The 20,889-nt window shown below is 41.4% G+C and overlaps 1 protein-coding gene across 2 annotated transcripts in view; it reads right to left on the bottom strand.

Annotated features, from left to right (window-relative positions):
- Positions 1-20,889, bottom strand: part of GPD1L (glycerol-3-phosphate dehydrogenase 1 like) — a 110,147-nt gene that overhangs the window by 68,254 nt on the left and 21,004 nt on the right. For both annotated transcript variants that reach the window (XM_072793111.1, XM_072793112.1), the window contains exons 3-5: positions 16,574-16,714; positions 14,823-14,961; positions 93-205 (exon numbers count right to left, since the gene is read on the bottom strand). In XM_072793111.1, coding sequence (XP_072649212.1) covers positions 93-205; positions 14,823-14,961; positions 16,574-16,714 — 393 coding nt within the window. The remainder of the gene's footprint in view (positions 1-92; positions 206-14,822; positions 14,962-16,573; positions 16,715-20,889) is intronic.

The following is a 20,889-nucleotide window of genomic DNA, read 5'->3' as shown; positions in this document are numbered from 1 at the left end:
GAGCCCAGTCATCAGGATTAGATTCGATAATGCGGACAGTTGGCGGCATGGTGAGCTCCTTCCTTGAGCAGAAATAACAAGGCTGACTTTACCTTAAGAGCACCACAAAGTTCAACAGTGTCTGCGTCATCGACCACGGTAATTCGAAAATTTGGAGTCTGCAGAAGTTCTTTGAAGAGAAGGCCATTCTCCATTATTTTGCTGCCTATTGACAGATTAGAGAAAAGGGAATTAGTAAGAATGCCTAATCTTAATTTCCACATCTAACAGTTTAAAATGTTTTTCGGATTACAATAAGTAATGCATATTCATCATAGAAAATGTCGAAAATTCAGAGGAGTGGAAATAGGAAATAAAAATATTCTGTAATTCTAACCACAGACTATCGTTAACAATTTGGCACACATCTCTTAACCTACTGATATATGAATATACATAGTTTTTCTCAGACTTGGGAGCATAATACATATATATATTCCCCCACTTTGTGGCATGAATAATTTTCAATGACATTTTCGACATAATTTTAAATAGCTGCTTGGTGTTTTACTGGGGACATGTATTCTCTTTCATCTAAGTATTTTTCTATGTTTAATACCTAAAACTGTTGCAACTTCTGCTACCTTTAACACTTATGAATTCAACTTCCATGTTTACATCTGTAACAGATTCAGGTTCAAAATCACCCACTCTGTCCTTTCCATGGGAAGAGAGTACATTCCTTTCCACTAATATTAGGCTTGACCACGAGTACTTGGACTCAGTTCAAAGTACATGGGGCATACCTCCCCACCCCTTAACTTTGGGCTGCTCAGTCATTTGATTTGCTTTGGTCAATAGGACATTAGCAGACGAGGCGCAGGTGATGCTTCCAGTCCACTCGTACCGAAGTAGGGCTGGTTTCCTTGTACCTCTGCCTTCAGTGTGAGAACATTCCCTAGCTAGCCCATTGGGCCCAGCAGGAAGATGAGAGACACATGGAGTGGAGCCACCCAACCTCGCGGCCCCAGCCAAGAGCAGCCCACCACCAGCCGACCCACAGGTGTTAGCTGTGCTCATTTTGTCTGCCACTGAGATTCTGTGATCGATATTTAGAATCTATGGCAATGGAGAACCGATACAAACAACCACTTCTTTTCTTTCTTTCTTTTTTTTACAATCACTTATTTTCATTGACTGATCAGTGCAAGATGGAAATGCATTCAAAGAGTACTTGTTTCTGGGCAGCCCCAGTTGGCTTAGCAGTTTAGCGCCGCCTTCAGCCTGGGGCATGATCCTGGAGACCCCGGATCGAGTCCCATGTCGGGCTCCCTGCATGGATCCTGCTTCTCCCTCTGCCTGTGTCTCTGCCTCTCTCTGTCTCTAATAAATAAATAAAATCTTAAAAAAAAAAAAACTTGTTTCTGCCACTGCTACACCATGTCTCCTGGACAGCACCTAGAATGGGATGGATGCTGTGTTTTTATTTTTCCTTGTTTTATTTAGGTACTTGGGATTAAAACTAAAACACAAAACTTTACACATAAAGCCTGGTGTGAAATCTGCTCTGATTGGTGAGGGTGTAGGGTGGAACTAGGTCTGGAAATCAGATGATAAACCCGGTCCTGGCTCCCAAGTCACTGTTGCCACAAAGAGATGGCAGAGAGCTGACTGGGGCTCTGGCTGCCTCTAGGTCCCGAAGCTTGTTCCCACACGTGTCACTACAATCACCTGGGGATCTTTAATTACACCCACGCCCGGGCCATATCCCAAACCAATTAAATCAGTCTCCACGGTGAGCAGACAGGCGTCAGTAACTTTTGAGATGACTATGACTCCTGCAGACAAGTTTGCAAACCTCTGATTTCACCTCCTCCAGATTCAGGCACTCTCAGGACTGTTGTAGGGTTAAATAAGAAGCAGATGTGAAGACAGCCAATTAGCACACATGGAGGTCCTATAGAATAATGATGGGGAGGGACGGCTGGGTGGCTCAGTGATTGAGCGTCTGCCTTTAGCTCAGGTCATGATCCCAGGGTCCTGGGATCGAGTCCAGCATTGGGCTCCCTGCATGGAGCCTGCTTCTCCCTCTGCCTATGTGTCTCCCTCTCTCTCTGTGTCTCTCGTGAATAAATAATATCTTTCAAAAAAAGAAAAGAATAACAATGGGGAGAGCCGACATATGCTTATGACTGACTTTGGCCATCTACAGACAGACAGGCGACCCGGAGAGGTTTACCCACTTGCCCAGAGTCACAGGGACTTGTAGGAGACTGAGCCCAATTCTAACCCAGGTGCTCTGGCTCCAAGGTCCATGTTCTGACTCTCTATGCTACGCTTCCTCGGGGCGGGGAGGGGGCAAACCCAAATAAACATCACAGAGCTGTCTTCTTCCAATGAAGAAAAAAGATGATTGTCAACAATTATTATGCCCATAAGTAATATAATGTCAAAATAACCCAGGGGAGAGTGGACGATGCATGATGGTCATGCATGATGCATGGGGTTCATGACCCTGTTCTACCTCTCCTTTGGTTTTAAGAAATTGTCCATAATAAAATGTTTAAAATCAGGGCACCTGGGTGGCTCCATGGTTGAGCGTCTGCCTTTGGCTCAAGGTGTCATCCTAGGATCAAGTCCCGCATCGGGCTCCACATGAGGAGCCTGTTTCTCCCTCTGCCTATGTCTCTGCCTCTCTCTCTCTCTGTGTGTCTCTCTTTTTTTTTTCTCTGTGTCTCTCATGAATAAATAAATAACATCTTTAAAAAAAAGTTTAAAATCTCTAGGTCCAATACTTAGAAACACATTCTCTATTCTACAAGCATTGCTATTATCTATTATTTACTTGAATTCTCCAAATATTAGAACTGTGTCAGTTTGAGCAAACTGTCCTCTTCCTTTTTTAAACAGTGCATCAGACCATGTGGGTGATTCTGTGCAACACTGTTGCATCACCTGGGTTGGGTAAACTAGCCCCCAGCCTCCACATTATGACATCATTACGGTCTTTCTCCTGTGTCCCTCACCGCGGGCTACTGCTCAGTGCCTACAACACGAAAAACTGTGAACCCCACAGACTAGCCCCTTGCTCAAGTCACTGTAATCCAGCTCTGCACCTAGAAACGAGCTGTTGCTGTGGGTAATCGGACAGACAAAACAGGCAGGAAGAAGAGGGCTGGCTCTCCATCTGCCACTGATACGGGTGGGGTCTGTTGGGTCCTCTGTGGTTGCAAATTATACACTGTCCCTCAGAGGGATGGGCTTGATTAATGTCATCTCACTTTTTCCCACATGTACTTTAAAAAAATTATGTTAAGTCACAGGTAGGAAAGCACTATGATTATCAGTCGTAAGTAGTGATGAGGCAAGCAGGGACCCAGACCATCTGGTCCAGAGCAGGTAATGCCCAACAGCTGTGGGGAAGGGCTGCCCCAAACTGAATATAAAACTGAGACAGAAAAAAAAAAAAAAAAAAAAAAAACTGAGACAGGAAAGTCTCCCTTCTGTTTCACGCCAGGTTTTAGAAATAATCAACCTATGTAATAGGTTTCGAGACCCTCCTTTTGGTATGTGATTCCATATTTATGTGTGTACTTGGAAGCTCCAAAAGGAGCTTACGTATCTTTGACACTTTGCAGATGCTGGACACATAATGGGCTTTGAAAATTTTTTCTGAGGTGACAGTGAAAATCTCCAGTTCTTGAGGAATGAAGAGTTCTCGAGAATGAAGGGAACTCTCACCACAAGGGGGCACCACAGTTCACCATGCTGGGGAGAATTTTTACAAGATACTGAAAAACAAGGCTATTTTTTTCTTCTTCCTCTGCCGAAGATTCAAGTAAGCTAAAACTCCTGAATCTGCCATAATTAAGAAAAAGTTGGTCGCTAATGTCATCAAGAATTAGCAATTAGGATTAACCACAGTGCAATTATCAAATGCAAGAAATTTAATGTTGGTACAATTATCTAACATCCAACTCACATCCCAATCTCACCAATGAGTACAATGCTGTCTTTCATGGCAATCTTCCCTCCCACAATCCAGGAATCCCACTGCATTTTGCAGGCACTCTCTGGAGTTGTCTTTAATCGGGGACACTCTAACGTTTCATTGTCTTTCATGACATTGGCACTTTTGAAGAGTGCAAGCCAGGTGTTTTAACATAGCTTTTACTTTGGGCTTGTCATTTCCTCATGGTTTAATTCAGGTTATATAAGACAATTTAGAAAATATCATCTTTGTACTTTATCTTCCAATGTTTTACTTAATTCAGGTCTCTATTGCCAACTGTGATCCAATCCACAGAGAAGGCAGTGGACCCACTGGATAAACAGAAGCCAGAGAGAGACAGAATTTCTGTGCATCTGTCTATCTGTATAAAACAAAAGAGCCTAATGTACCCAACTAGAAGCTTTCCTACAATGAACAGGGCTGAGAGGTACATAAAAATTCTAGCCAAAATCTATAGGTAGACACAGGTTTCAATCAAGGATTGGAGATAGTATCTCAGCCTTACAAAATGAGTAGGGCAACCAGCCAATTTCCAACTGATTGCCAATTTATTATTGGCAAATAGGATGCAGTTGGAACAACTAATTAATTTTTTAAAATAGAAGTAATTATATAATTTCACAGGCTACATTAAAATCACAGATGGATAAAAGAATTAACTGTGAAAGAATATAACCCATATAGACTAGTATACACATAATTTTTTTTTTCTTTTTCCTAGAAGGATACTTAGAAACTGCTAACAGGGATTCCCTTTGGGAAGATGAAGGCAAATTACAACTTTTTTTTTTTTTTTTTTTTTTAATGGATACTATTGTTATTGTGGAGGAACACCATGTTTTCAGTCTGGAGAACAGATGTAAAAATACGATGTTTTTCTTTTTCATATAACAATTCCTGGGCAGCCCGGGTGGCTCAGTGGTTTAGCGCCGCCTTCAGCCCAGGGCATGATCCTGGAGACCCAGGATCGAGTCCCGCATCAGCCTCCCTGCTTGGAGCCTGCTTCTCCCTCTGCCTGTGTCTCTGCCTCTCTCTATCTCTGTGTCTCTCATGAATAAATAAAATATTAAAAAAAGAAAGATTCTTTTAAAAAAAATTCCTGTGACAAGAACAGATTGCCTTTTCCCTTATTTCTTACTGTTCAAAATGTTGGCATAGAAAATAAGTCACATAAGAAGTTTAATGCTTCTTGCGATAAATGTGAGGTGCTGGCCATTTGGTAATTGAGGGTGGAGGATGTTTGCACAACAGACCCATCCTTGGCCACTTCATACTGCGTCAGACTGTATTTGGCTAAAATTGACTAATCTCATGATTTTAGATAAATGGCTCCAATTTGCTAAACAATTTGTCGAATTAATGAGATCAGCCCGCAAAGTGCATGATTTCTTCCAGTAAGGCAGTGTTAGGTAGAGAACAGATTCATGACTATTCCCCTCTGCCCGTGTGATCTTGTGTAACTCATTCTTCATCTGTAAAGCAGGGGATGGTCTGAATGACACCAGAGGTTCCTTCCTTGCTCTGCTAGCCTGTGATTTTCTGGAGTCTCCATGGATCTGTTTGTGAATAGAACTAGTCCCCTTCCATGAAGAGGGGCTCCAGAGGAGGGCACAGAGATTAGATAAGCTTTTATCTTCATAGGAATGATCCCAAGTCGCTGGCGAGTTAGGAACCAACTAAAAAGGACACTATTATATGGTATTGAAAGAGCATGAGCTTGGAGTCAGTCCCGTTCCAAATCTTGCGTCTACTGATGACCAGCTGTATAATCTTGGGAAAGTCACTATGACTCCCTGAATCTCCATTTTCTTAGTAGACCCTATAAGAAGTTCTGTGGATATATTTTTTTAACTTTTTAAAAAGTTTTTAATTCCAGTGAATTAACATACAGTCAGGATTATTTAGTTTCAGGTATACAATATAGTGATTCAGCACTTCCAACCAACACTCAGTACTCATCATCAGTGCCCTCCTTAATCCCCACCACCTATTTACCCATCCCCCACCGACCTCCCCTCTGGTAACCAGCAGCTATAGTAAGAGTCTATAGTAAGAGTCTGTTTTTTGATCTCTCTTATTTTTCCCTTTGCTTGTTTTTTGTTTCTTAAATTCCACATGACTGAAATCATGTGGTATTTATTCCTCTAATTGACTTATTTTACTTAGCATTACATTCTTTAGTTCCCTCCACGTTTTTGAAAATGTTAAGATTTTGCTCTTTTTTATGGCTAAGATTCCATTGTACGCATACACCACATCTTCTTTATCTGTTCATCCATCACTGGATACTTGGGCTGCTTCCACATCTTGCCTATTGTAAATAATGCCGCTATAAACATAGGGGTGCATATATCCCTTTGAATTAGTTTTCTTATATTTGGGGGGTAAATACCCAGTAGTGTGATTGCTGGATTGTAAGGTAGTTCTATTTTTAACTTTTTAAAAGATTTTATTTATTTGTTTTAGAGAGAGAGCAGGGAGCAGAGGGAGTAAAGAATCTCAAGCAGACCGCATCAGCTCAGCATGGAGCCAGATGTGGGGTTCAATCTCACAACCCTGAGATCATAACCTGAGCCAAAACCAAGACACTTAATGAACTGAGCCACCCAGGTGTCTCCTATTTTTAACTTTTTGAGGAACCTCCCTCTTGTTTTCTGCAGTGGCTGCACCAGTTTGCATTCCCACTTGTTGTTTCTTATGTTGTTGATTTAAGCCATTCTGACAGGTGTGAGGTGATAGCTCATTACAGTTTTGATTTGCATTTCCCCAATGAAAGTAATAACTGAGTATCTTTTCATGGGTCTGTCTGTTGGCCATCTGGATGTCTTCTTTGGAAAAATGTCTGTTCAAATCTCATTTTTTCAATTGGATTATTTGGTTTTTGGATGTTGAGTTCTATAAACTCTTTATATATTTTGGATACAAACCCTTTATCTGATATGTTATTTGCAAATATCCCCTCCCATTCTGGTTGCCTTTTTCATTGTTTCCCTCACTATGCAGAAGAAGCTTTTTGTTTTGATGTAGTTCCAATAGTTTATTTTTCCTTTTGTTTCCCTTGCCTCAGAATACATATCTAGGAAGAAGTTGTTATGGCCAATGTCACAGAAGTTATTGCCTGTGCTCTCTTCTAAAGGATTTTTATGATTTTAGGTCTCACATATAGAGGTCTTTAGTTCAATTTTTTTTTTGTGTATGGTGTAAGAAAGCGGTCCAGTTTCATTCTTTTGCATATTGCTCTCAGGTTTACCCAAAATTGTTTGTTGAAGAGAATATCTTTTTCCCATTGGATATTCTTTCCTGATTTGTCAAAGATTAATTGACCATATAATTGTGGGTTTATTTCAGGACTTTCTATTCTGTTCCATTGATCTACATGTCTATTTTGTATTAATACCATACTGTTTTATTCCTGCTTTGTATTATAACTTGAAGTCCAGAATTAAAATGCATCCAGCTTTGCTTTTCTTTTTCAAGATAGTTTTAGCTATTCAGGATCTTTTGAGGTTCCATACAAATTTTAGGATACTTTGTTATACTTCTATAAAAAATGTTGGTATTTGGATAGGGATTCCATTAAATATGTAGATTGCTTTGAGCAGTACAGACATTTTAACAATATTTGTTCTTCCAGTCCACGAGCATGGAATGTTTTTCCATTTATTATTATTTTTAGAGCAATTATAAATGGAATTGCTTTCAAATTTCTCGATTTCCTTATTGTTGGTGTATAGAAATCCAACAGATTTCAAATCTTCTCATTTTTTCAATTGGATTATTTGGTTTTTGTATCCTACAACTTTACTGAATTCATTTACCAGTTCTAGCAGTTTTTTGGTGGAGTCTTCTGGGTAATCTCTATGTAGTATCATGTCATCTTGCGAATAGTGAAAAGTTTTACTTCTCCCTTTTTGATTTGATGCCTTTTATTTCTTTTTTGTCTGACTGCTATGGTTGGACTTCCAGATTGTGTTGCATAACAATTCCAGTGGTGGAAGCAGACATCCTTGTCTTGTTCACGATCAAAAACTCAGTTTTTCCCCATTGAGGATGATATTAACTGTGGGTTTTTCACAAATGGCCTTTATTATATTGAGGTACATTCCCTCTAAAGCTACTCTGTTGAGGGTTTTTATCGCGCATGGATGTTGTACTTGGTCAAATGCTTTTTCTGCATCTATTGAAATGATCATATGGTTCTTATCCTTCCTCTTATTGATGCGATATTACACTGATTGATTTGCAAATATTGAACAGTCCTTGCAACCCAGGAATAAATCCCACCTGATTGTGGTGAATAATTTGTTTAATGTATTGTTGAATTTGGTTTGCTAGCATTTTATTGAGAATTTTTGCATCTATGTTCATCAGGGATACTTGGCCTGTAGTTCTCTTTTTAAATGGTATCTTTATCTGGTTTTGGTATCAGGGTAATACTAGCCTTATAGAATGAATTTGGAAGTTTTCCTTCCTTTTCTATTTCTTGGAATAGGTTGAGAAGAATAGGTCTTAACTCTTCTTTAAATGTTCGATAGGATTCACCTGTGAAATCATCTAGTTCTGGACCTTTGTTCACTGGAAGTTATTTACTGACTTAATTTCTTTGCTGATTATTGCTCAAGTTTTCTACTTATTCTTGTTTCAATTCTGATAGTTTATACGTTTCTAGGAATTTTTACATTTCCTCCAGGTTGTTGGCATATAGTTTTTCATAATATTCTCTTCTAATTCTATTTCTGTGCTGTTGGTTATTATTTGTCCTCTCTCATTTGTAAATTTATTTGTCTCTTTTGTACTTTTTCTCGGTAAGTCTGGCTAGAAGTTTATCAATTTTATTGATTTTTTTTCAAAGCACAGGCTCCTGGTTTCATTGATCCATGCTATTGGTTTTTTAGTTTCTATATCATTTATTTCTGCTCTAATCTTTATTATTCCCTTCCTTTTGCTGGCTTTAGGTTTTGTTGGTTGTTCTTTTTCTAGCTCCTTTAGGTATAAGGTTAGGTTGTTTATTTGAGATTTTTCTTGCTTCTTGAGGTAGGCCTGTATTGCTATATATTTCCCTCTTAGAATCACTTTTGCTGCATCCCAAAGGTTTTGCACTGTTGTGTTTTCATTTTCATTTGTTTCCATATGTTTTTTAATTTCTTCCTTGATTTCCTGGTTGACCCATTCATTTTTTAGTAGCATGTTATTTAACCTCTATGTAGTTGTGGTCTTTCCAGATTTTTTTCTTGTGGTTGACTTCTAGTTTCACAGCACTGTTGTCAGAAAAGGTACATGCTGTGATTTTGATCTTCTTGTATTTGCTGAGGCCTGTTTTGTGGGCTAATAATACATGATCTATTCTGGAGAACATTCCATGTGCGCTTGAAAAGAATGTGTATTTTGCTGTTTTAGGATGAAATGTTCTGAATATATCTGTTAAATACATGTATTCCTGTGTTTCATTCAAACCCATTGTTTCCTTGTTGATTTTCCATTTAGATTATCTGTCCATTGATATGAGTGGGGGTGTTAAAGTCCCCCTACTGTTATTGTATTACTGTCAATTAGTTCCTTTATGTTTGTTACTGTTTTATATATTTGGGGGCATAAATATTTACAGTTGTCCTTATCTTCTTGTTGGATTTGTTCCCTTTATGATTATATACCATCCTCTTTGTCTCTTGTTACAGTCTGTTTTAAAGTCTATTTTGTTCTGGGATGCCTGGATGACTCAGTGGTTGAGTGTCTGCCTTCAGCCCAGGGCGTGATCCTGGAGTCCCAGGATCAAGTCCCACATCAGGCTCCCTGCATGGAGCCTGCTTCTCTCTCTGCCTGTGTCTCTGCCTCTCTCTCTGTGTGTCTCTCATGAATAAATAAATAAAATCTTTAAAAAAGATAAAGTCTATTTTGTCCAATACAAGTATTGCTAATCCAGCTTTTTTTTTTTTTTTGACATTCATTTGCAGGATACATGGTTCTCCAATCCTTCACTTTCAATCTGCAAGTGTCTTTAAGTCTAAAATGAGTCTCTTGTAGGCAGCATATAGATGGGTCTTGTTTTTTTTATCCATTCTGACACCCTATGACTTTTGATTAGAGCATTTAGTCCATTTACATTCAAAGTAATTATTGATAGATATGTATTTATTGCCATTTTATTACTTGTTTTGTGGTTGTTTTTGAAGATTTTCTCTCATTGTTTTTATCTCACGTTTTGCTGATTTTCTTTACTGATATATTTGGATTTCTTTCTCTTTATTCTTTGCATATTTATTAGTGGGTTTTGATATATGGTTACCATCTGGTTTATACATAGCCTCACAAATGAGCTATGGATGTTGACGCACACAGCAGTCTATATTAAGTTGGTGGTTGTTTAAGTTTGAACATATTCTTTCCTCTTCTCCTCCCTACGTTTTAGGTGTATGTTGTTATACTTTAAAACTTTTCATGAGTTCCTTGACTGATTTTTTACAGAAATATTCATTTTTACTGCTTTTGTGTTTCCTACCTTTATACTCTCACTTTTGGTCTCTCTTTTCTACTCAAAGAGTCTCCTTCAATATTTCTTGCAGGGCTGGCTTAGTGGTCATGAACTCCTTTAGTTTTTGTTTGTCTGGGAAACTATTTCTCCTTTTGAGTGACAGCCTTGCTGGATAGAGTATTCTTGGCTACAGATTTTTCCCACTCAGCACTTTGAATATATCATGCCACTCCCTTCTGTTGAAAAATCTCCTGCTTGCCTTATGGGTTTTCCTTAGTAAGTTATTGATTTCTTTTATCTTGCTGCTTTTAAGATTTTTTAAATCACCTTATTTTGCAAATTTAATTATGTCTTGGTGTGGGTCTGCTTGTTGATTTTTTTAAAAGATTTATTTATTTTAGAGAGAGAGAAAGAGAGAGAGGAGAGTGGACGATGAAAGGGGCAGATGGAAAAGGAGACAGAGAATCTTAAGCAGACTTCACATTGAGTGCAGACCCAGACGTGGGGCTCAATCTGATGACCCTGAGGTCACATAACCTGAGCCGAAACCAAGAGTTGGATACTTAACCAACTGTGGCACCTAGGCACCCCTGCTTTTGTTGATTTGGGTTGGAATTCTCAGTGCCTCCTGGATCTGGATAGGCTTCTTTCCCCAGAGTATGGAAGTTTTCAGCTATTTTTTTTTTTTTTTATTTTCTTCCCTCTTTTCTCTCTCTTCTTCTAAGACTTCTGTAATAAGATTATTATTACATTTGATGGAGTCACTGAGTTCCCTAAGTCTATTCCCATTTTGCATAATTCTTAGTTCTCTTTTGTTCAGCTTGAATATTTTCCATTATTCTGTCTTCCAAGTCACTCATTTGTTCCGATGCTTCTTCCATCCTGCTGCTCATTCCATCAAGCACATTTCTCATTTCATTTACTGGGCCCTTTATCTCTGCTATGTTATTCCTTATCACTGCATGGAGGATCTCGCTCGTGTCTTTCATTCTTCACAAGTCCAGTAAGTATCCTTATGATGAATTTTTTAGATTCTCTATCAGGCAAGTTACTTGTATCTATTTTGCTTAGGTCTCTGGCCATGGTCTTGTCCTGTTCTTTCATTTTCATTTAATTCTTCTGCCTCCTCATTGTCTGCCACTCTGTGTCTGTTTCTGTGCGTGAATAAAGTCAGCTATGTCATCTTCTCCTGAATGTAATGGCTTTATGAAGAGGAGGTCCTGCAGTGCATGTCCTCTGTTCACCAGAACCTGGCACTTCAGGAGAGCATCCTCTGTGTGTTGCTTAACTCTGTTGACATGTCTGAGTCACTTTTCCTTTCAGTGCAGTTGTCTTCACTGATTCTCTGCCTGTTGTGGGCTGTGCTTACTCTCTGTGGTGTTAGTGAGACCCAGGCAGGCCAGCTCTGAGGGGATAGTACCCACTGAGGAACTTGGGAACAGGGTGATGTTGTTCACAATATTTATGTTGGGCCTCTAGTCCTAGGCCGGATCCCCCAAAGTGCCACTGTGTCTGGGAGCTGCACATGGGATGGCTGGGAGTGTAAAGCTGGGCACAATGTGGGATGATGGCTGGGTGTAGCTGGGCTCAGTGCATAATGGTGGCTGGGGCCATGTGGCCTGATGTGGTGGCTGGGCATGGTGCGAGATAGTGGCTGGGGGCATAGAGCTGGGTGTGATTTGATGGCTGGGTACTGTGGGAAGTGGCAGCTATACAATCAGTGGCTGGGCAGGGCATGCACACAGCTTTAATAAAATGTGCCCTGAGCACTGGGCATAGGCTGTAAGTGTCTGTGCAGCCTTGCTTTTCACAGGTGGCTCTGTGTTCATGTTCGGGGTTGGGGGCAGAAAATAGTACCTGTTGATTCCCTCATTTTCAGAGAAGTCCTTCACATGCTTCACAATTAATATGATCAGATCTGTTTCCTTTTTGCCCCCAGTATTGTGTAAATGGCTGTTTTTATGTTGCCTCTCTGCTCAGGCTGCTGTCTCCTTAAGAGCAGTGACCCAGGGGCACCTGTTGAGCTCAGTGATTGAGTGTCTGCCTTCGACTCAGGGCATGATCCCAGAGTCCTGGGATGGAGTCCTGCATTGGGCTCCCTGCAGGAAGCCTGCTTCTCCCTCTGCCTATGTCTCTGCCTCTCTCTCTCTCTCATGAATAAATAAATAAAATCTGTAAAATAAATAAATAAATTAGAGCAGCAACCCAGCCATCACTTGTCCTCTAGGCTCACCCAGTGCTAAGTTAGTTGATCTCCAAAGTTCCAGGTTCCAAGTCCCTCTGGTTTTACAAACTCACAAAATTCAGCCCCTCTGGTTCTTAAAGCCAAATATTATGGGGACTAGTGTTCCCATGTAAGCTCCCTGGTGCAAGGGCTCGAGGGTTTGAGGGCTTGTTTCTCTGTCATCTCCATGTACACAGCACCCTCCTGCCTACAGGCAGCCTCCCTCTACCTTTCTGACCTTCCTAACCTTCCAGATGCTGCTGCTTCTCTTTATTTAGCTTTGGAGTGTTCTGTCCATCTTTGGATCACTCTCTAGTTTGTTGACTTGGATGTGACTGATACCTAATTGTAAATACGGGATGGCATGAGCTCGGGATCCTCCTGCTCCACCATCCTCCCAAGCTCCAGAAATTACAATCTTAGTTCTAATTTCACACTTTCTCATACTGTTTGAATCTTCTTACCTATGTCTCTATATATCATTTTTATAAATATCAACCTGAGTTGAGTATATTTTGTTTTCATTATATTATTATTTTTTAAAAAGATTTTATTTATTTATTCATGAGAGACAGAGAGACAGGCAGAGATATAGGCAAAGGGAGAAGCAGGCTCCCCATAGGTAGCCCAATGTGGGACTCCATCCCAGGACTCTGGGATTATGCCCTGAGCCAAAAGCAGATGCTCAACGGCTGACCCACTCAGGCGTCCCTCTTCATGATATTATTTGTGATACCTCTGTTCTCCCCAAATATTATTTCTCAAAAGAAAAAAAAAAGCTTCAAGTGCCCAGATATATGGGATTGTTGGTGGAATACTATCCAGCTATGAAAACATTATGTTGACCGACTTTGCAAGTTGTTTGTTATACATCAAGTAAATAAAGCAATTATAGGGGCGCCTGCGTGACTGAGTCAGTTAAGTGTCTGCCTTTGGTTCATGTCTGGGATCGAGCCCCATGTTGGGCTCTCTGCTCAGCAAGGAGCCTGCTTCTCCCTCTGCCTGCCTCCAAGCCCCACCGCTTGTGCTCTTTCTCTCTGTCAAATAAGTAAATAAGATCTTTTAAATTAACAGATAAATAAAGCAATTATAAAACAGTACATAACTTAAATATAAATAGTTTGCACTCATAGAAAAAAATAATGGAAATTAAATGAAACAATAAGAAATGGTTTTGATTATCCCTATTTTCCACAATACCTATGCAATTAAAAGTAAAAGCGAAAAGCAAAAGAAGTAAAAATGTCCTAACTTGCAGGCATGTGTAAGAATCAGGAGTTACCTTTCCCCCATACATGTTATCTTATTCAAGAGAGCCTGATCTCTCTCAGAGCTCTCCTTTTACAAAGCTGCAAAGAGAAATCATTCACATTGCTGGTATGTTTGGCAAGGGTGGAAGTAAGTTCTGGAGTGGAAATAAATTTAAGCTTTTGCAAAGCATCTGCAAATATAGCGATATTACTTTTTTATCAGTCTTTTATTATGGTACACAGGCACATGAGAATTCCAAAGGCCCTTTTGAAAGAAGTGGAAATCTTCACAACACCGATATTGTATAAGAATTGAAGAGCTTTCTAATTTAGGAACCAGGATGGCCAAGTTCATGCCTGGGTTCTATATTGGCTAAATGACCTTGGGGCAGGTAATTTACTGAGTTTTAGATTATTCATCTGAAAATAGGGATCATTCCCACCAATTTTTATTGTCCCAATATTTAGTAATATGTGCTGCCAAAGCAAGCACATTCCCACCAATTTTTAGATTACACTGGGATCCAGTGAAGATCCAGATACTGGCATTTGTGAGTTTAAAAAAAAAACAAACCCTGGGCTTTCTAAAGCCAGCACAGCCCCATAATCACCTGCTTCTCAGTATAAGCAACTTTCCATTTTTGTGTTTAACCTTGCTAATTCATTATAGGCTCATAGTATGTCAAAATGGTCCCCTGGCCTTGACTTTCATTCTGAAGGCTGCTGAAACACTTCAGTTCCACAGAATGACCTCCTTACATTAAATCCCCACCTCACTGAATAGCCATTGAGGAAGATTCCACTACAGAAAATACCAGAAATCAGCAATGTACGTTGTAAAACAATGAATGCCCAGGCTCTCAAGACTCCCCCCACAGCCAGCCTCACCAATGGTGGTCTCACAGAACTTCTCTGCAGCCACCTCACTGGCAATGTTGGCTCCCATGAGCACGCTGACGTCAATGCCCATCTTCTCTCGGATGATGTCAGAAATGAGCTTCAGCCCCTCAGGACCCTCGTCTATGCCCTATAAGGATGTCAACAAGTTAGGGGAAAACAAAGCACCAAGTGAAAGAGGCATGACATAGTTACTTTGCTACTAATGTAGATTCAAGCACTCATTGGGAATAGACTTGAAACAGCTCTTACAAGAGTAACATACATACCATGTCAGTACTATTGAAAGAATAACAATAAAATGAAAAGAAAATGAACACGTAACCACCTGGAACATGACCTATACCACTGAGGTCCCATGTGTCCCCCACTAAGTTCATCCTCCTTCTCACTACTGGTGCCCACCTCCACTAGGGTGAACCACTATCCTGAAGGCTGTATGCACTGCTCCCTTCTGTTCTTGACCATTTTGCCACATAAAAGCTATCCCTACACAATATGTTAAGCCATCATGCCTGCTTTTGAAAGCCTGTAAGTGAAATTGTACCATTCATCTGTAAGGTACTGTTTGGTGCTACATTATTATCTTAGAGATTCACCCATGTGGCTGCATGAATATTCTGGTTCATTTCTATTTACCACTGTGTAGTATTCCAAAATGAAAATCCATTACTCATTTATCCATTGTATGTACAAATGACATGTGAGTTGTTCCAGTTTGCTTTCATAAACATTCATCTATGAACCACTTGAGAACAAAGGCTCTCTAGAGGGTTCTTAACCTTTCCTATGATGTGGCCCTCACCTGGGCAATCTGATGAAGATTTATGTACTCATTCTCAGAATTTCATATGCATAAAGCAAAATGTATGAAATGACCCAGGGAGCCAATCATGTTGAAACATAATTATCAAAATGTTAAGAAAACATATATACCCAAGTTTGTGACAAAATGATATATGTACTGTTTTATTAATGCAATTAGAAAAAGATGATTTGGCAGGTTTAACAATTACCATAATTTCAAGGTCATGATCAGTATAAATGATACCTTGAGATAACTAGAGCCATTATAAAGTGGCATGAAAATACCTGGGACTTCTATTGACAACAGGGCCACAGGTGCTGCTAATGCTACTGTTGTCGCAAGTCTGGCCTGTGGCTGCCACTCATGTAGGACAGCAATGCTCATTTCAGTTAGAGGTTACAATGAATAAAAATGTAAATTTTCTCCCCACTTTTAAGTCCATGAACCTTCTGAATTCTGTCTAGGGACCTGTGGGGGTGGTTTGTGGACTTCCAGTTAACAACTTCCTTTAGGGAGTACACTACACCCAGGAGTAGAAACTAATGAGGATGCATTTTCCAGCAACACAAACCAGTGGTGACTTCCAGAACACAGGCTGAGACCCATGCCCTGAACAGGTTCTTTCTGACAGCAAGGCTCATCGTGAAGAGTCATCCTCACATCACTGCCGCTGCTAAAACCCACCATGATAGAAAGCACCTCCCTGCCTGAAGTTGAGCTCAGCTAAGCTCCTGGGACACGCGTTATTGATTAAATTCCAGGCATCTTAAAAAAAAAAAAAAAAAAAAAAAAAAAAAGAACCAGAAAACAGAAAAACTGCCATCACCTCCCTTTCAGCTCCTATTTCCAACAGATGGAAGTGAGAGGAAATAAATTTTCCCCCATAATCAACATCCAGCAAGGCTTTTCCTGCCTGAGGTCACAAGCCAGCTACCTTGATGAGGGTGATTCCCAGCGCTTCCTTGGGCACTCTCCCGGTGAGTTCATCACAGATTCTGTGAATGAATTGGTGGGGGATGACAAACACCAGTAGGTCTGCGTCCTTCACGGCCTCGCCGAGGTTTGGGACGGCGATCTGTAATGAGCAGGAGGGAACAGTTATTACTCCTCTGCCAGATTTGCCTCTCCTAATGATTTCATTAACTGGCCATTCATCAGATGCCTACTGTGTGCAAAGTCCTGTGCAGAGAGACAGGAAAGGGAAGTGTGGGGCAGCCTGGGTGGCTCAGCAGTTTGGCACCATCTTTGGCCCTGGGCATGATCCTGGAGACCCACGTCGGGCTCCCTGCAGGAAGCCTGCTTCTCCCTCTGCCTGTGTCTCTGCTTCTCTCTCTCTTTCTGAGTCTCTCATGAATAAATAAATAAAATCTTAAAAAAAAAAAAAAAAAGGAAAGGAAAGTGTGCTATGCGTGTGCTCCACCTTCCCCTTTGGGACCCATCAGAAGCTAGGAGGGTCCTGCCTCCGTTGCTCGCCAGCAGCGCAAGTGACTTAGCTGCTCTATGCCTCAGTGTCTCTGTCTGTAAAAAGGAGTCAATACTGTGTGGGTTGTTCTCTGTTGCTCTCCTAATTCCCCAATTCATTTTCTGCCCTTCTCTGCCCTGTTTTCCCCAGTGAGCTGCTTTCTGTGGACTGTTTCCCCTGGGGGCTCTTGCTCCCTGCCTTTCAGTTGGCCTCAGCTCCACTGCTAGGATATCCAAGGTGGGTGGAGAGATCTGCCTCATGGGGCCATTCTAGCCCAGGCTCACAGAGGTGCTGGCTTGACTTCATTCTAGTTATACCTCCTGACAGGCAGTCACTCTTCCATGTCTCTAAGCTCTGGTCAGGCTGGTTTGGTGACATGAGTCCATCCCCTTGCCCTTTCAAGGGTGGTTATGATTTCCTGCTATTGCTAAACTCTGGGCATGTCAGGAAGCCCTTTCTGTTCCCTTGACTCTGCCCACACCTCTGTAAACAGTCCACACTAAAATATGCTTGGTAAAGCACTTGAGAGTGCTGTCGTGAAGAGTAAGTGATATGTACTCAATACATGTCAGCTCTTACGGTGATTTTTTTCCTTCATATAAATATGAAGATGGGTTTTAGAATGTAACATGGGAAACACACACACGTGTGGACGCACACACACACACCTGCACTCACCGTGGTGAGGGCAACTAGGGAAGACACGGGGCACATGGTCTCTCATACACTGCTTGTTGCTCAGTGTCCGTTGTCCCCTTCCTCCTCAGCGTGAGAAGCCTCAGTATGGGGTTAGACTCAGAAATGCCCAGAAAGAAGGCTACATTCCTCAGCGTTTCTTGCAGCTGGGTGCCCCATGTGTTTAAGTTCTGACCAGCTGGCCATCAACTGAAGTGCTGTGTGTGACTTGTGGAGGGGGGGGGGGGGCGGGGAATGCCCTTGAGGCCTTTTCTCCTTCTTTTGCCAGAGGGACTGTAAAGAGATGATGGCTGGAGTTCTGAGTCACCTTGGACTATGAAGAGGAAACCAAATGCTGAGATGGCACAGCAGGAAGGTAAAGAGTTCCTGACACCATTAACACATCATCAACATGACAGAGGTCTTTTACAGGAGAGAAGGAAAAGCAAACATCTAGGTCACTGCTATAATAGGTTTTCTGTCATATGCACCTGAACCAAACTGTAGCTGAGAGAGCTCCCATTAAGCATTCCCAAATGGTTCCCAAAATGAAGGGACTGGAGGAAGATTCTTTTTTGAGGAAGTCCTGCTATGTGCCACGGGTACATCATTCAGGGTGGCTAAGCCTCCTAGGAAAGCTAGTTTGGGTGTGGTGATGCAGACCACAACTCCTCATCGAAATTCCTTCTCACCTTCCTCCATGATCACAGAGCCGAAGGTCAGTCACTGATCACCTTGCCAGGGACTGCATTTCCCAGTAGCCCCTGCAGTTACACAGGCCAGGGACCAAGTTTTCATCAACGGAACGTGAGAGGGAGCAGTGCTCACCACTTATGGCCCAGAGCCCCTAAAATAGCACACTGCCTCCTCTGCACTTTCTCTCCCCATTTTCTATTGTCAAAACCAGACCTAGGAGATGGCACAGGAAACGAGGAAGAAAGATGGCACCAAGCATGGCAGTGTGAAGCAAAGTCACTAGACCACTGGTATGGGAGAGGGAAATAAATCCTTTTCTCCTGAAGTCACATGATTATTATGTCTCTTCTTTTATCTTAGCCTATTCTCTTAACTAATACATGTGGTAAGAGTTACTCCCCCCTCCCTCAAAAAATCCCCCAGGGAAATCTATCTAGAATTATTTCATCCCCTTATCCCTTTGATTGGGATGGACGACTTCTATAATTTACCACCCAGCCTGGATTCTCCTTCTTTTTGGCAAAAGTGCCCCCTAAATTTCATTTCAAAAGCGACCGCTTCCCCTTTTTAACCATGGAGTTTGGGTTGGGTCAGCTCCTACCCTCCACAGATGGCAAGGTGCACTAAGAAGATGTTTGTGGAGGCTTCTTAGTGACAGTTGCTTCCTTACTCTTCTCCAGTAGCTACTGGGTCTTTTCTTGAACAGTGTGGGATGATGGTGTGACATTTGAAACAGCTGCAACCATTTTACAAATGTGAGGGGGAGAACCTAGTCCTGCCCATAGGCTCCCTCATGAACAAAGCCAACTTTGTGGAAGGCAGAGCAAGGAAACCAAGGAAAACACAGGGCCTCGTGGACTTCACTGAAGCCACTGGTTCAGGCTGTGCCTGAAATGAGCCCTACCTGAATTTTTAGTCATATGAACCAAATCATTCCCTGTCTTAGTTTAAGTTGGTTTAAATGGCAGCATAATCATTCTCCATACAGCAGATCATGACCCAAAGCTTACTGGCACGTCCCTTATTCACACTCCCCAGCGCAGGGGAAAAGTTGTTTTCCTCTTCAAAGGAGATTCTTGGATTAGTAATCTAGGCCAAGCAGCCATAGGTGGCAAGGATGTGTCACCAAAACTCTACCTGCCTCCTAGTTCCCTCACAGTTGGAGATCCTACCTCCACCAAAAAAAGAAAAAAAAAAAAAAAAAAGAACACTTTCTTACTCTATTCCATTACCCTCCTGATGTCAATCCCCAGCTACATCATCCGTTACTGGCAAAACTTTTTACATTCTTATATATTTGCCTGTGATCCACCCAGTCCCCTCCCAGCCTTTATGGAAACTCTGACCCCTCATTTTACATTGGATAACTAACTAGCCCTGCTTAGGTGGGGGATTTCTGCTCTGTACACACTCATACAAAACCTGACAGCCTGAATTTTAGTTAAAATCTTTTTTCTCCTCTAGATCCGTTTCTCCTCTTCCCCATTCATGCCCAACACACACACATGCACACACACACACACACACACACACACACACACCTTTTTGCCCCCTTGGGGTATTTCCCAACATGGTGAAAAGGAAAAGACATCAGAACCAAAGAGAAAATATGGAAAAGATGTACGTTTGAGCTCCATCTCTGCAAGTGATCAGCTATGTGACCTTGGATAAGTGACATATCTTTGCTCACCTTAATCCCTTATATATGAAGGGAGTACAAAAATCAATTTTCCTATCCAGCTACTTTATAGAGCACTTTCAAATTAAGTAATGTAAATAATGACAGTGCTTCAAAATGATATTAAACAAATGAAAGAGATTACCCATCAGAAAAATCTACCTGCTTCCTACAAATTCTTACCTTTTAAAGAGTCTGTGTCCCATTTTTAAAAACATGCAAGGAAGCTGCCAGCTGGTCTGGATTTCCTCCTGTCTCTTACATTTCCTTCTTCAATAAATCAAAGAACCTGCAGTTGGTTGGGAACATGACGACTCTCCAGGACAGTATGACTGGGGACTCACTGTACATACAGACGTCCTTCTACTCTCCTTGTTGGAGTGCTTGGGGGTTAACCCAGAGGCAATGTGTAATATGAGCTGTATTTCTATGGTGCATATGGTCCATTCACAGAACACTATTTCTCTTACACAGTATCAAACGAGATCTCCTCAACTAACTCAGTAACTGGAACACCCTGTTTGGGAATAAAACCTTTAGCTCAGTCTTTGCCTATCTTTCACTCTGAACAAAATCAAGACACTGCTTTAGAAATGTTGACCTAGGGAATCCCTGGGTGGCTCAATGGTTTAGCACCTGTCTTTGGCCCAGGGTGTGATCCTGGAGTCCAGGGATCGAGTCCCACATCAGGCTCCCTGCATGGAGCCTGCTTCTCCTTCTGCCTGTGTCTCTGCCTCTC

The sequence above is a fragment of the Canis lupus genome, chromosome 22 (assembly GCF_048164855.1).
Source record: "Canis lupus baileyi chromosome 22, mCanLup2.hap1, whole genome shotgun sequence".
NCBI lineage: Eukaryota > Metazoa > Chordata > Mammalia > Carnivora > Canidae > Canis > Canis lupus.
This window is presented reverse-complemented; position numbering and strand designations above follow the sequence as displayed.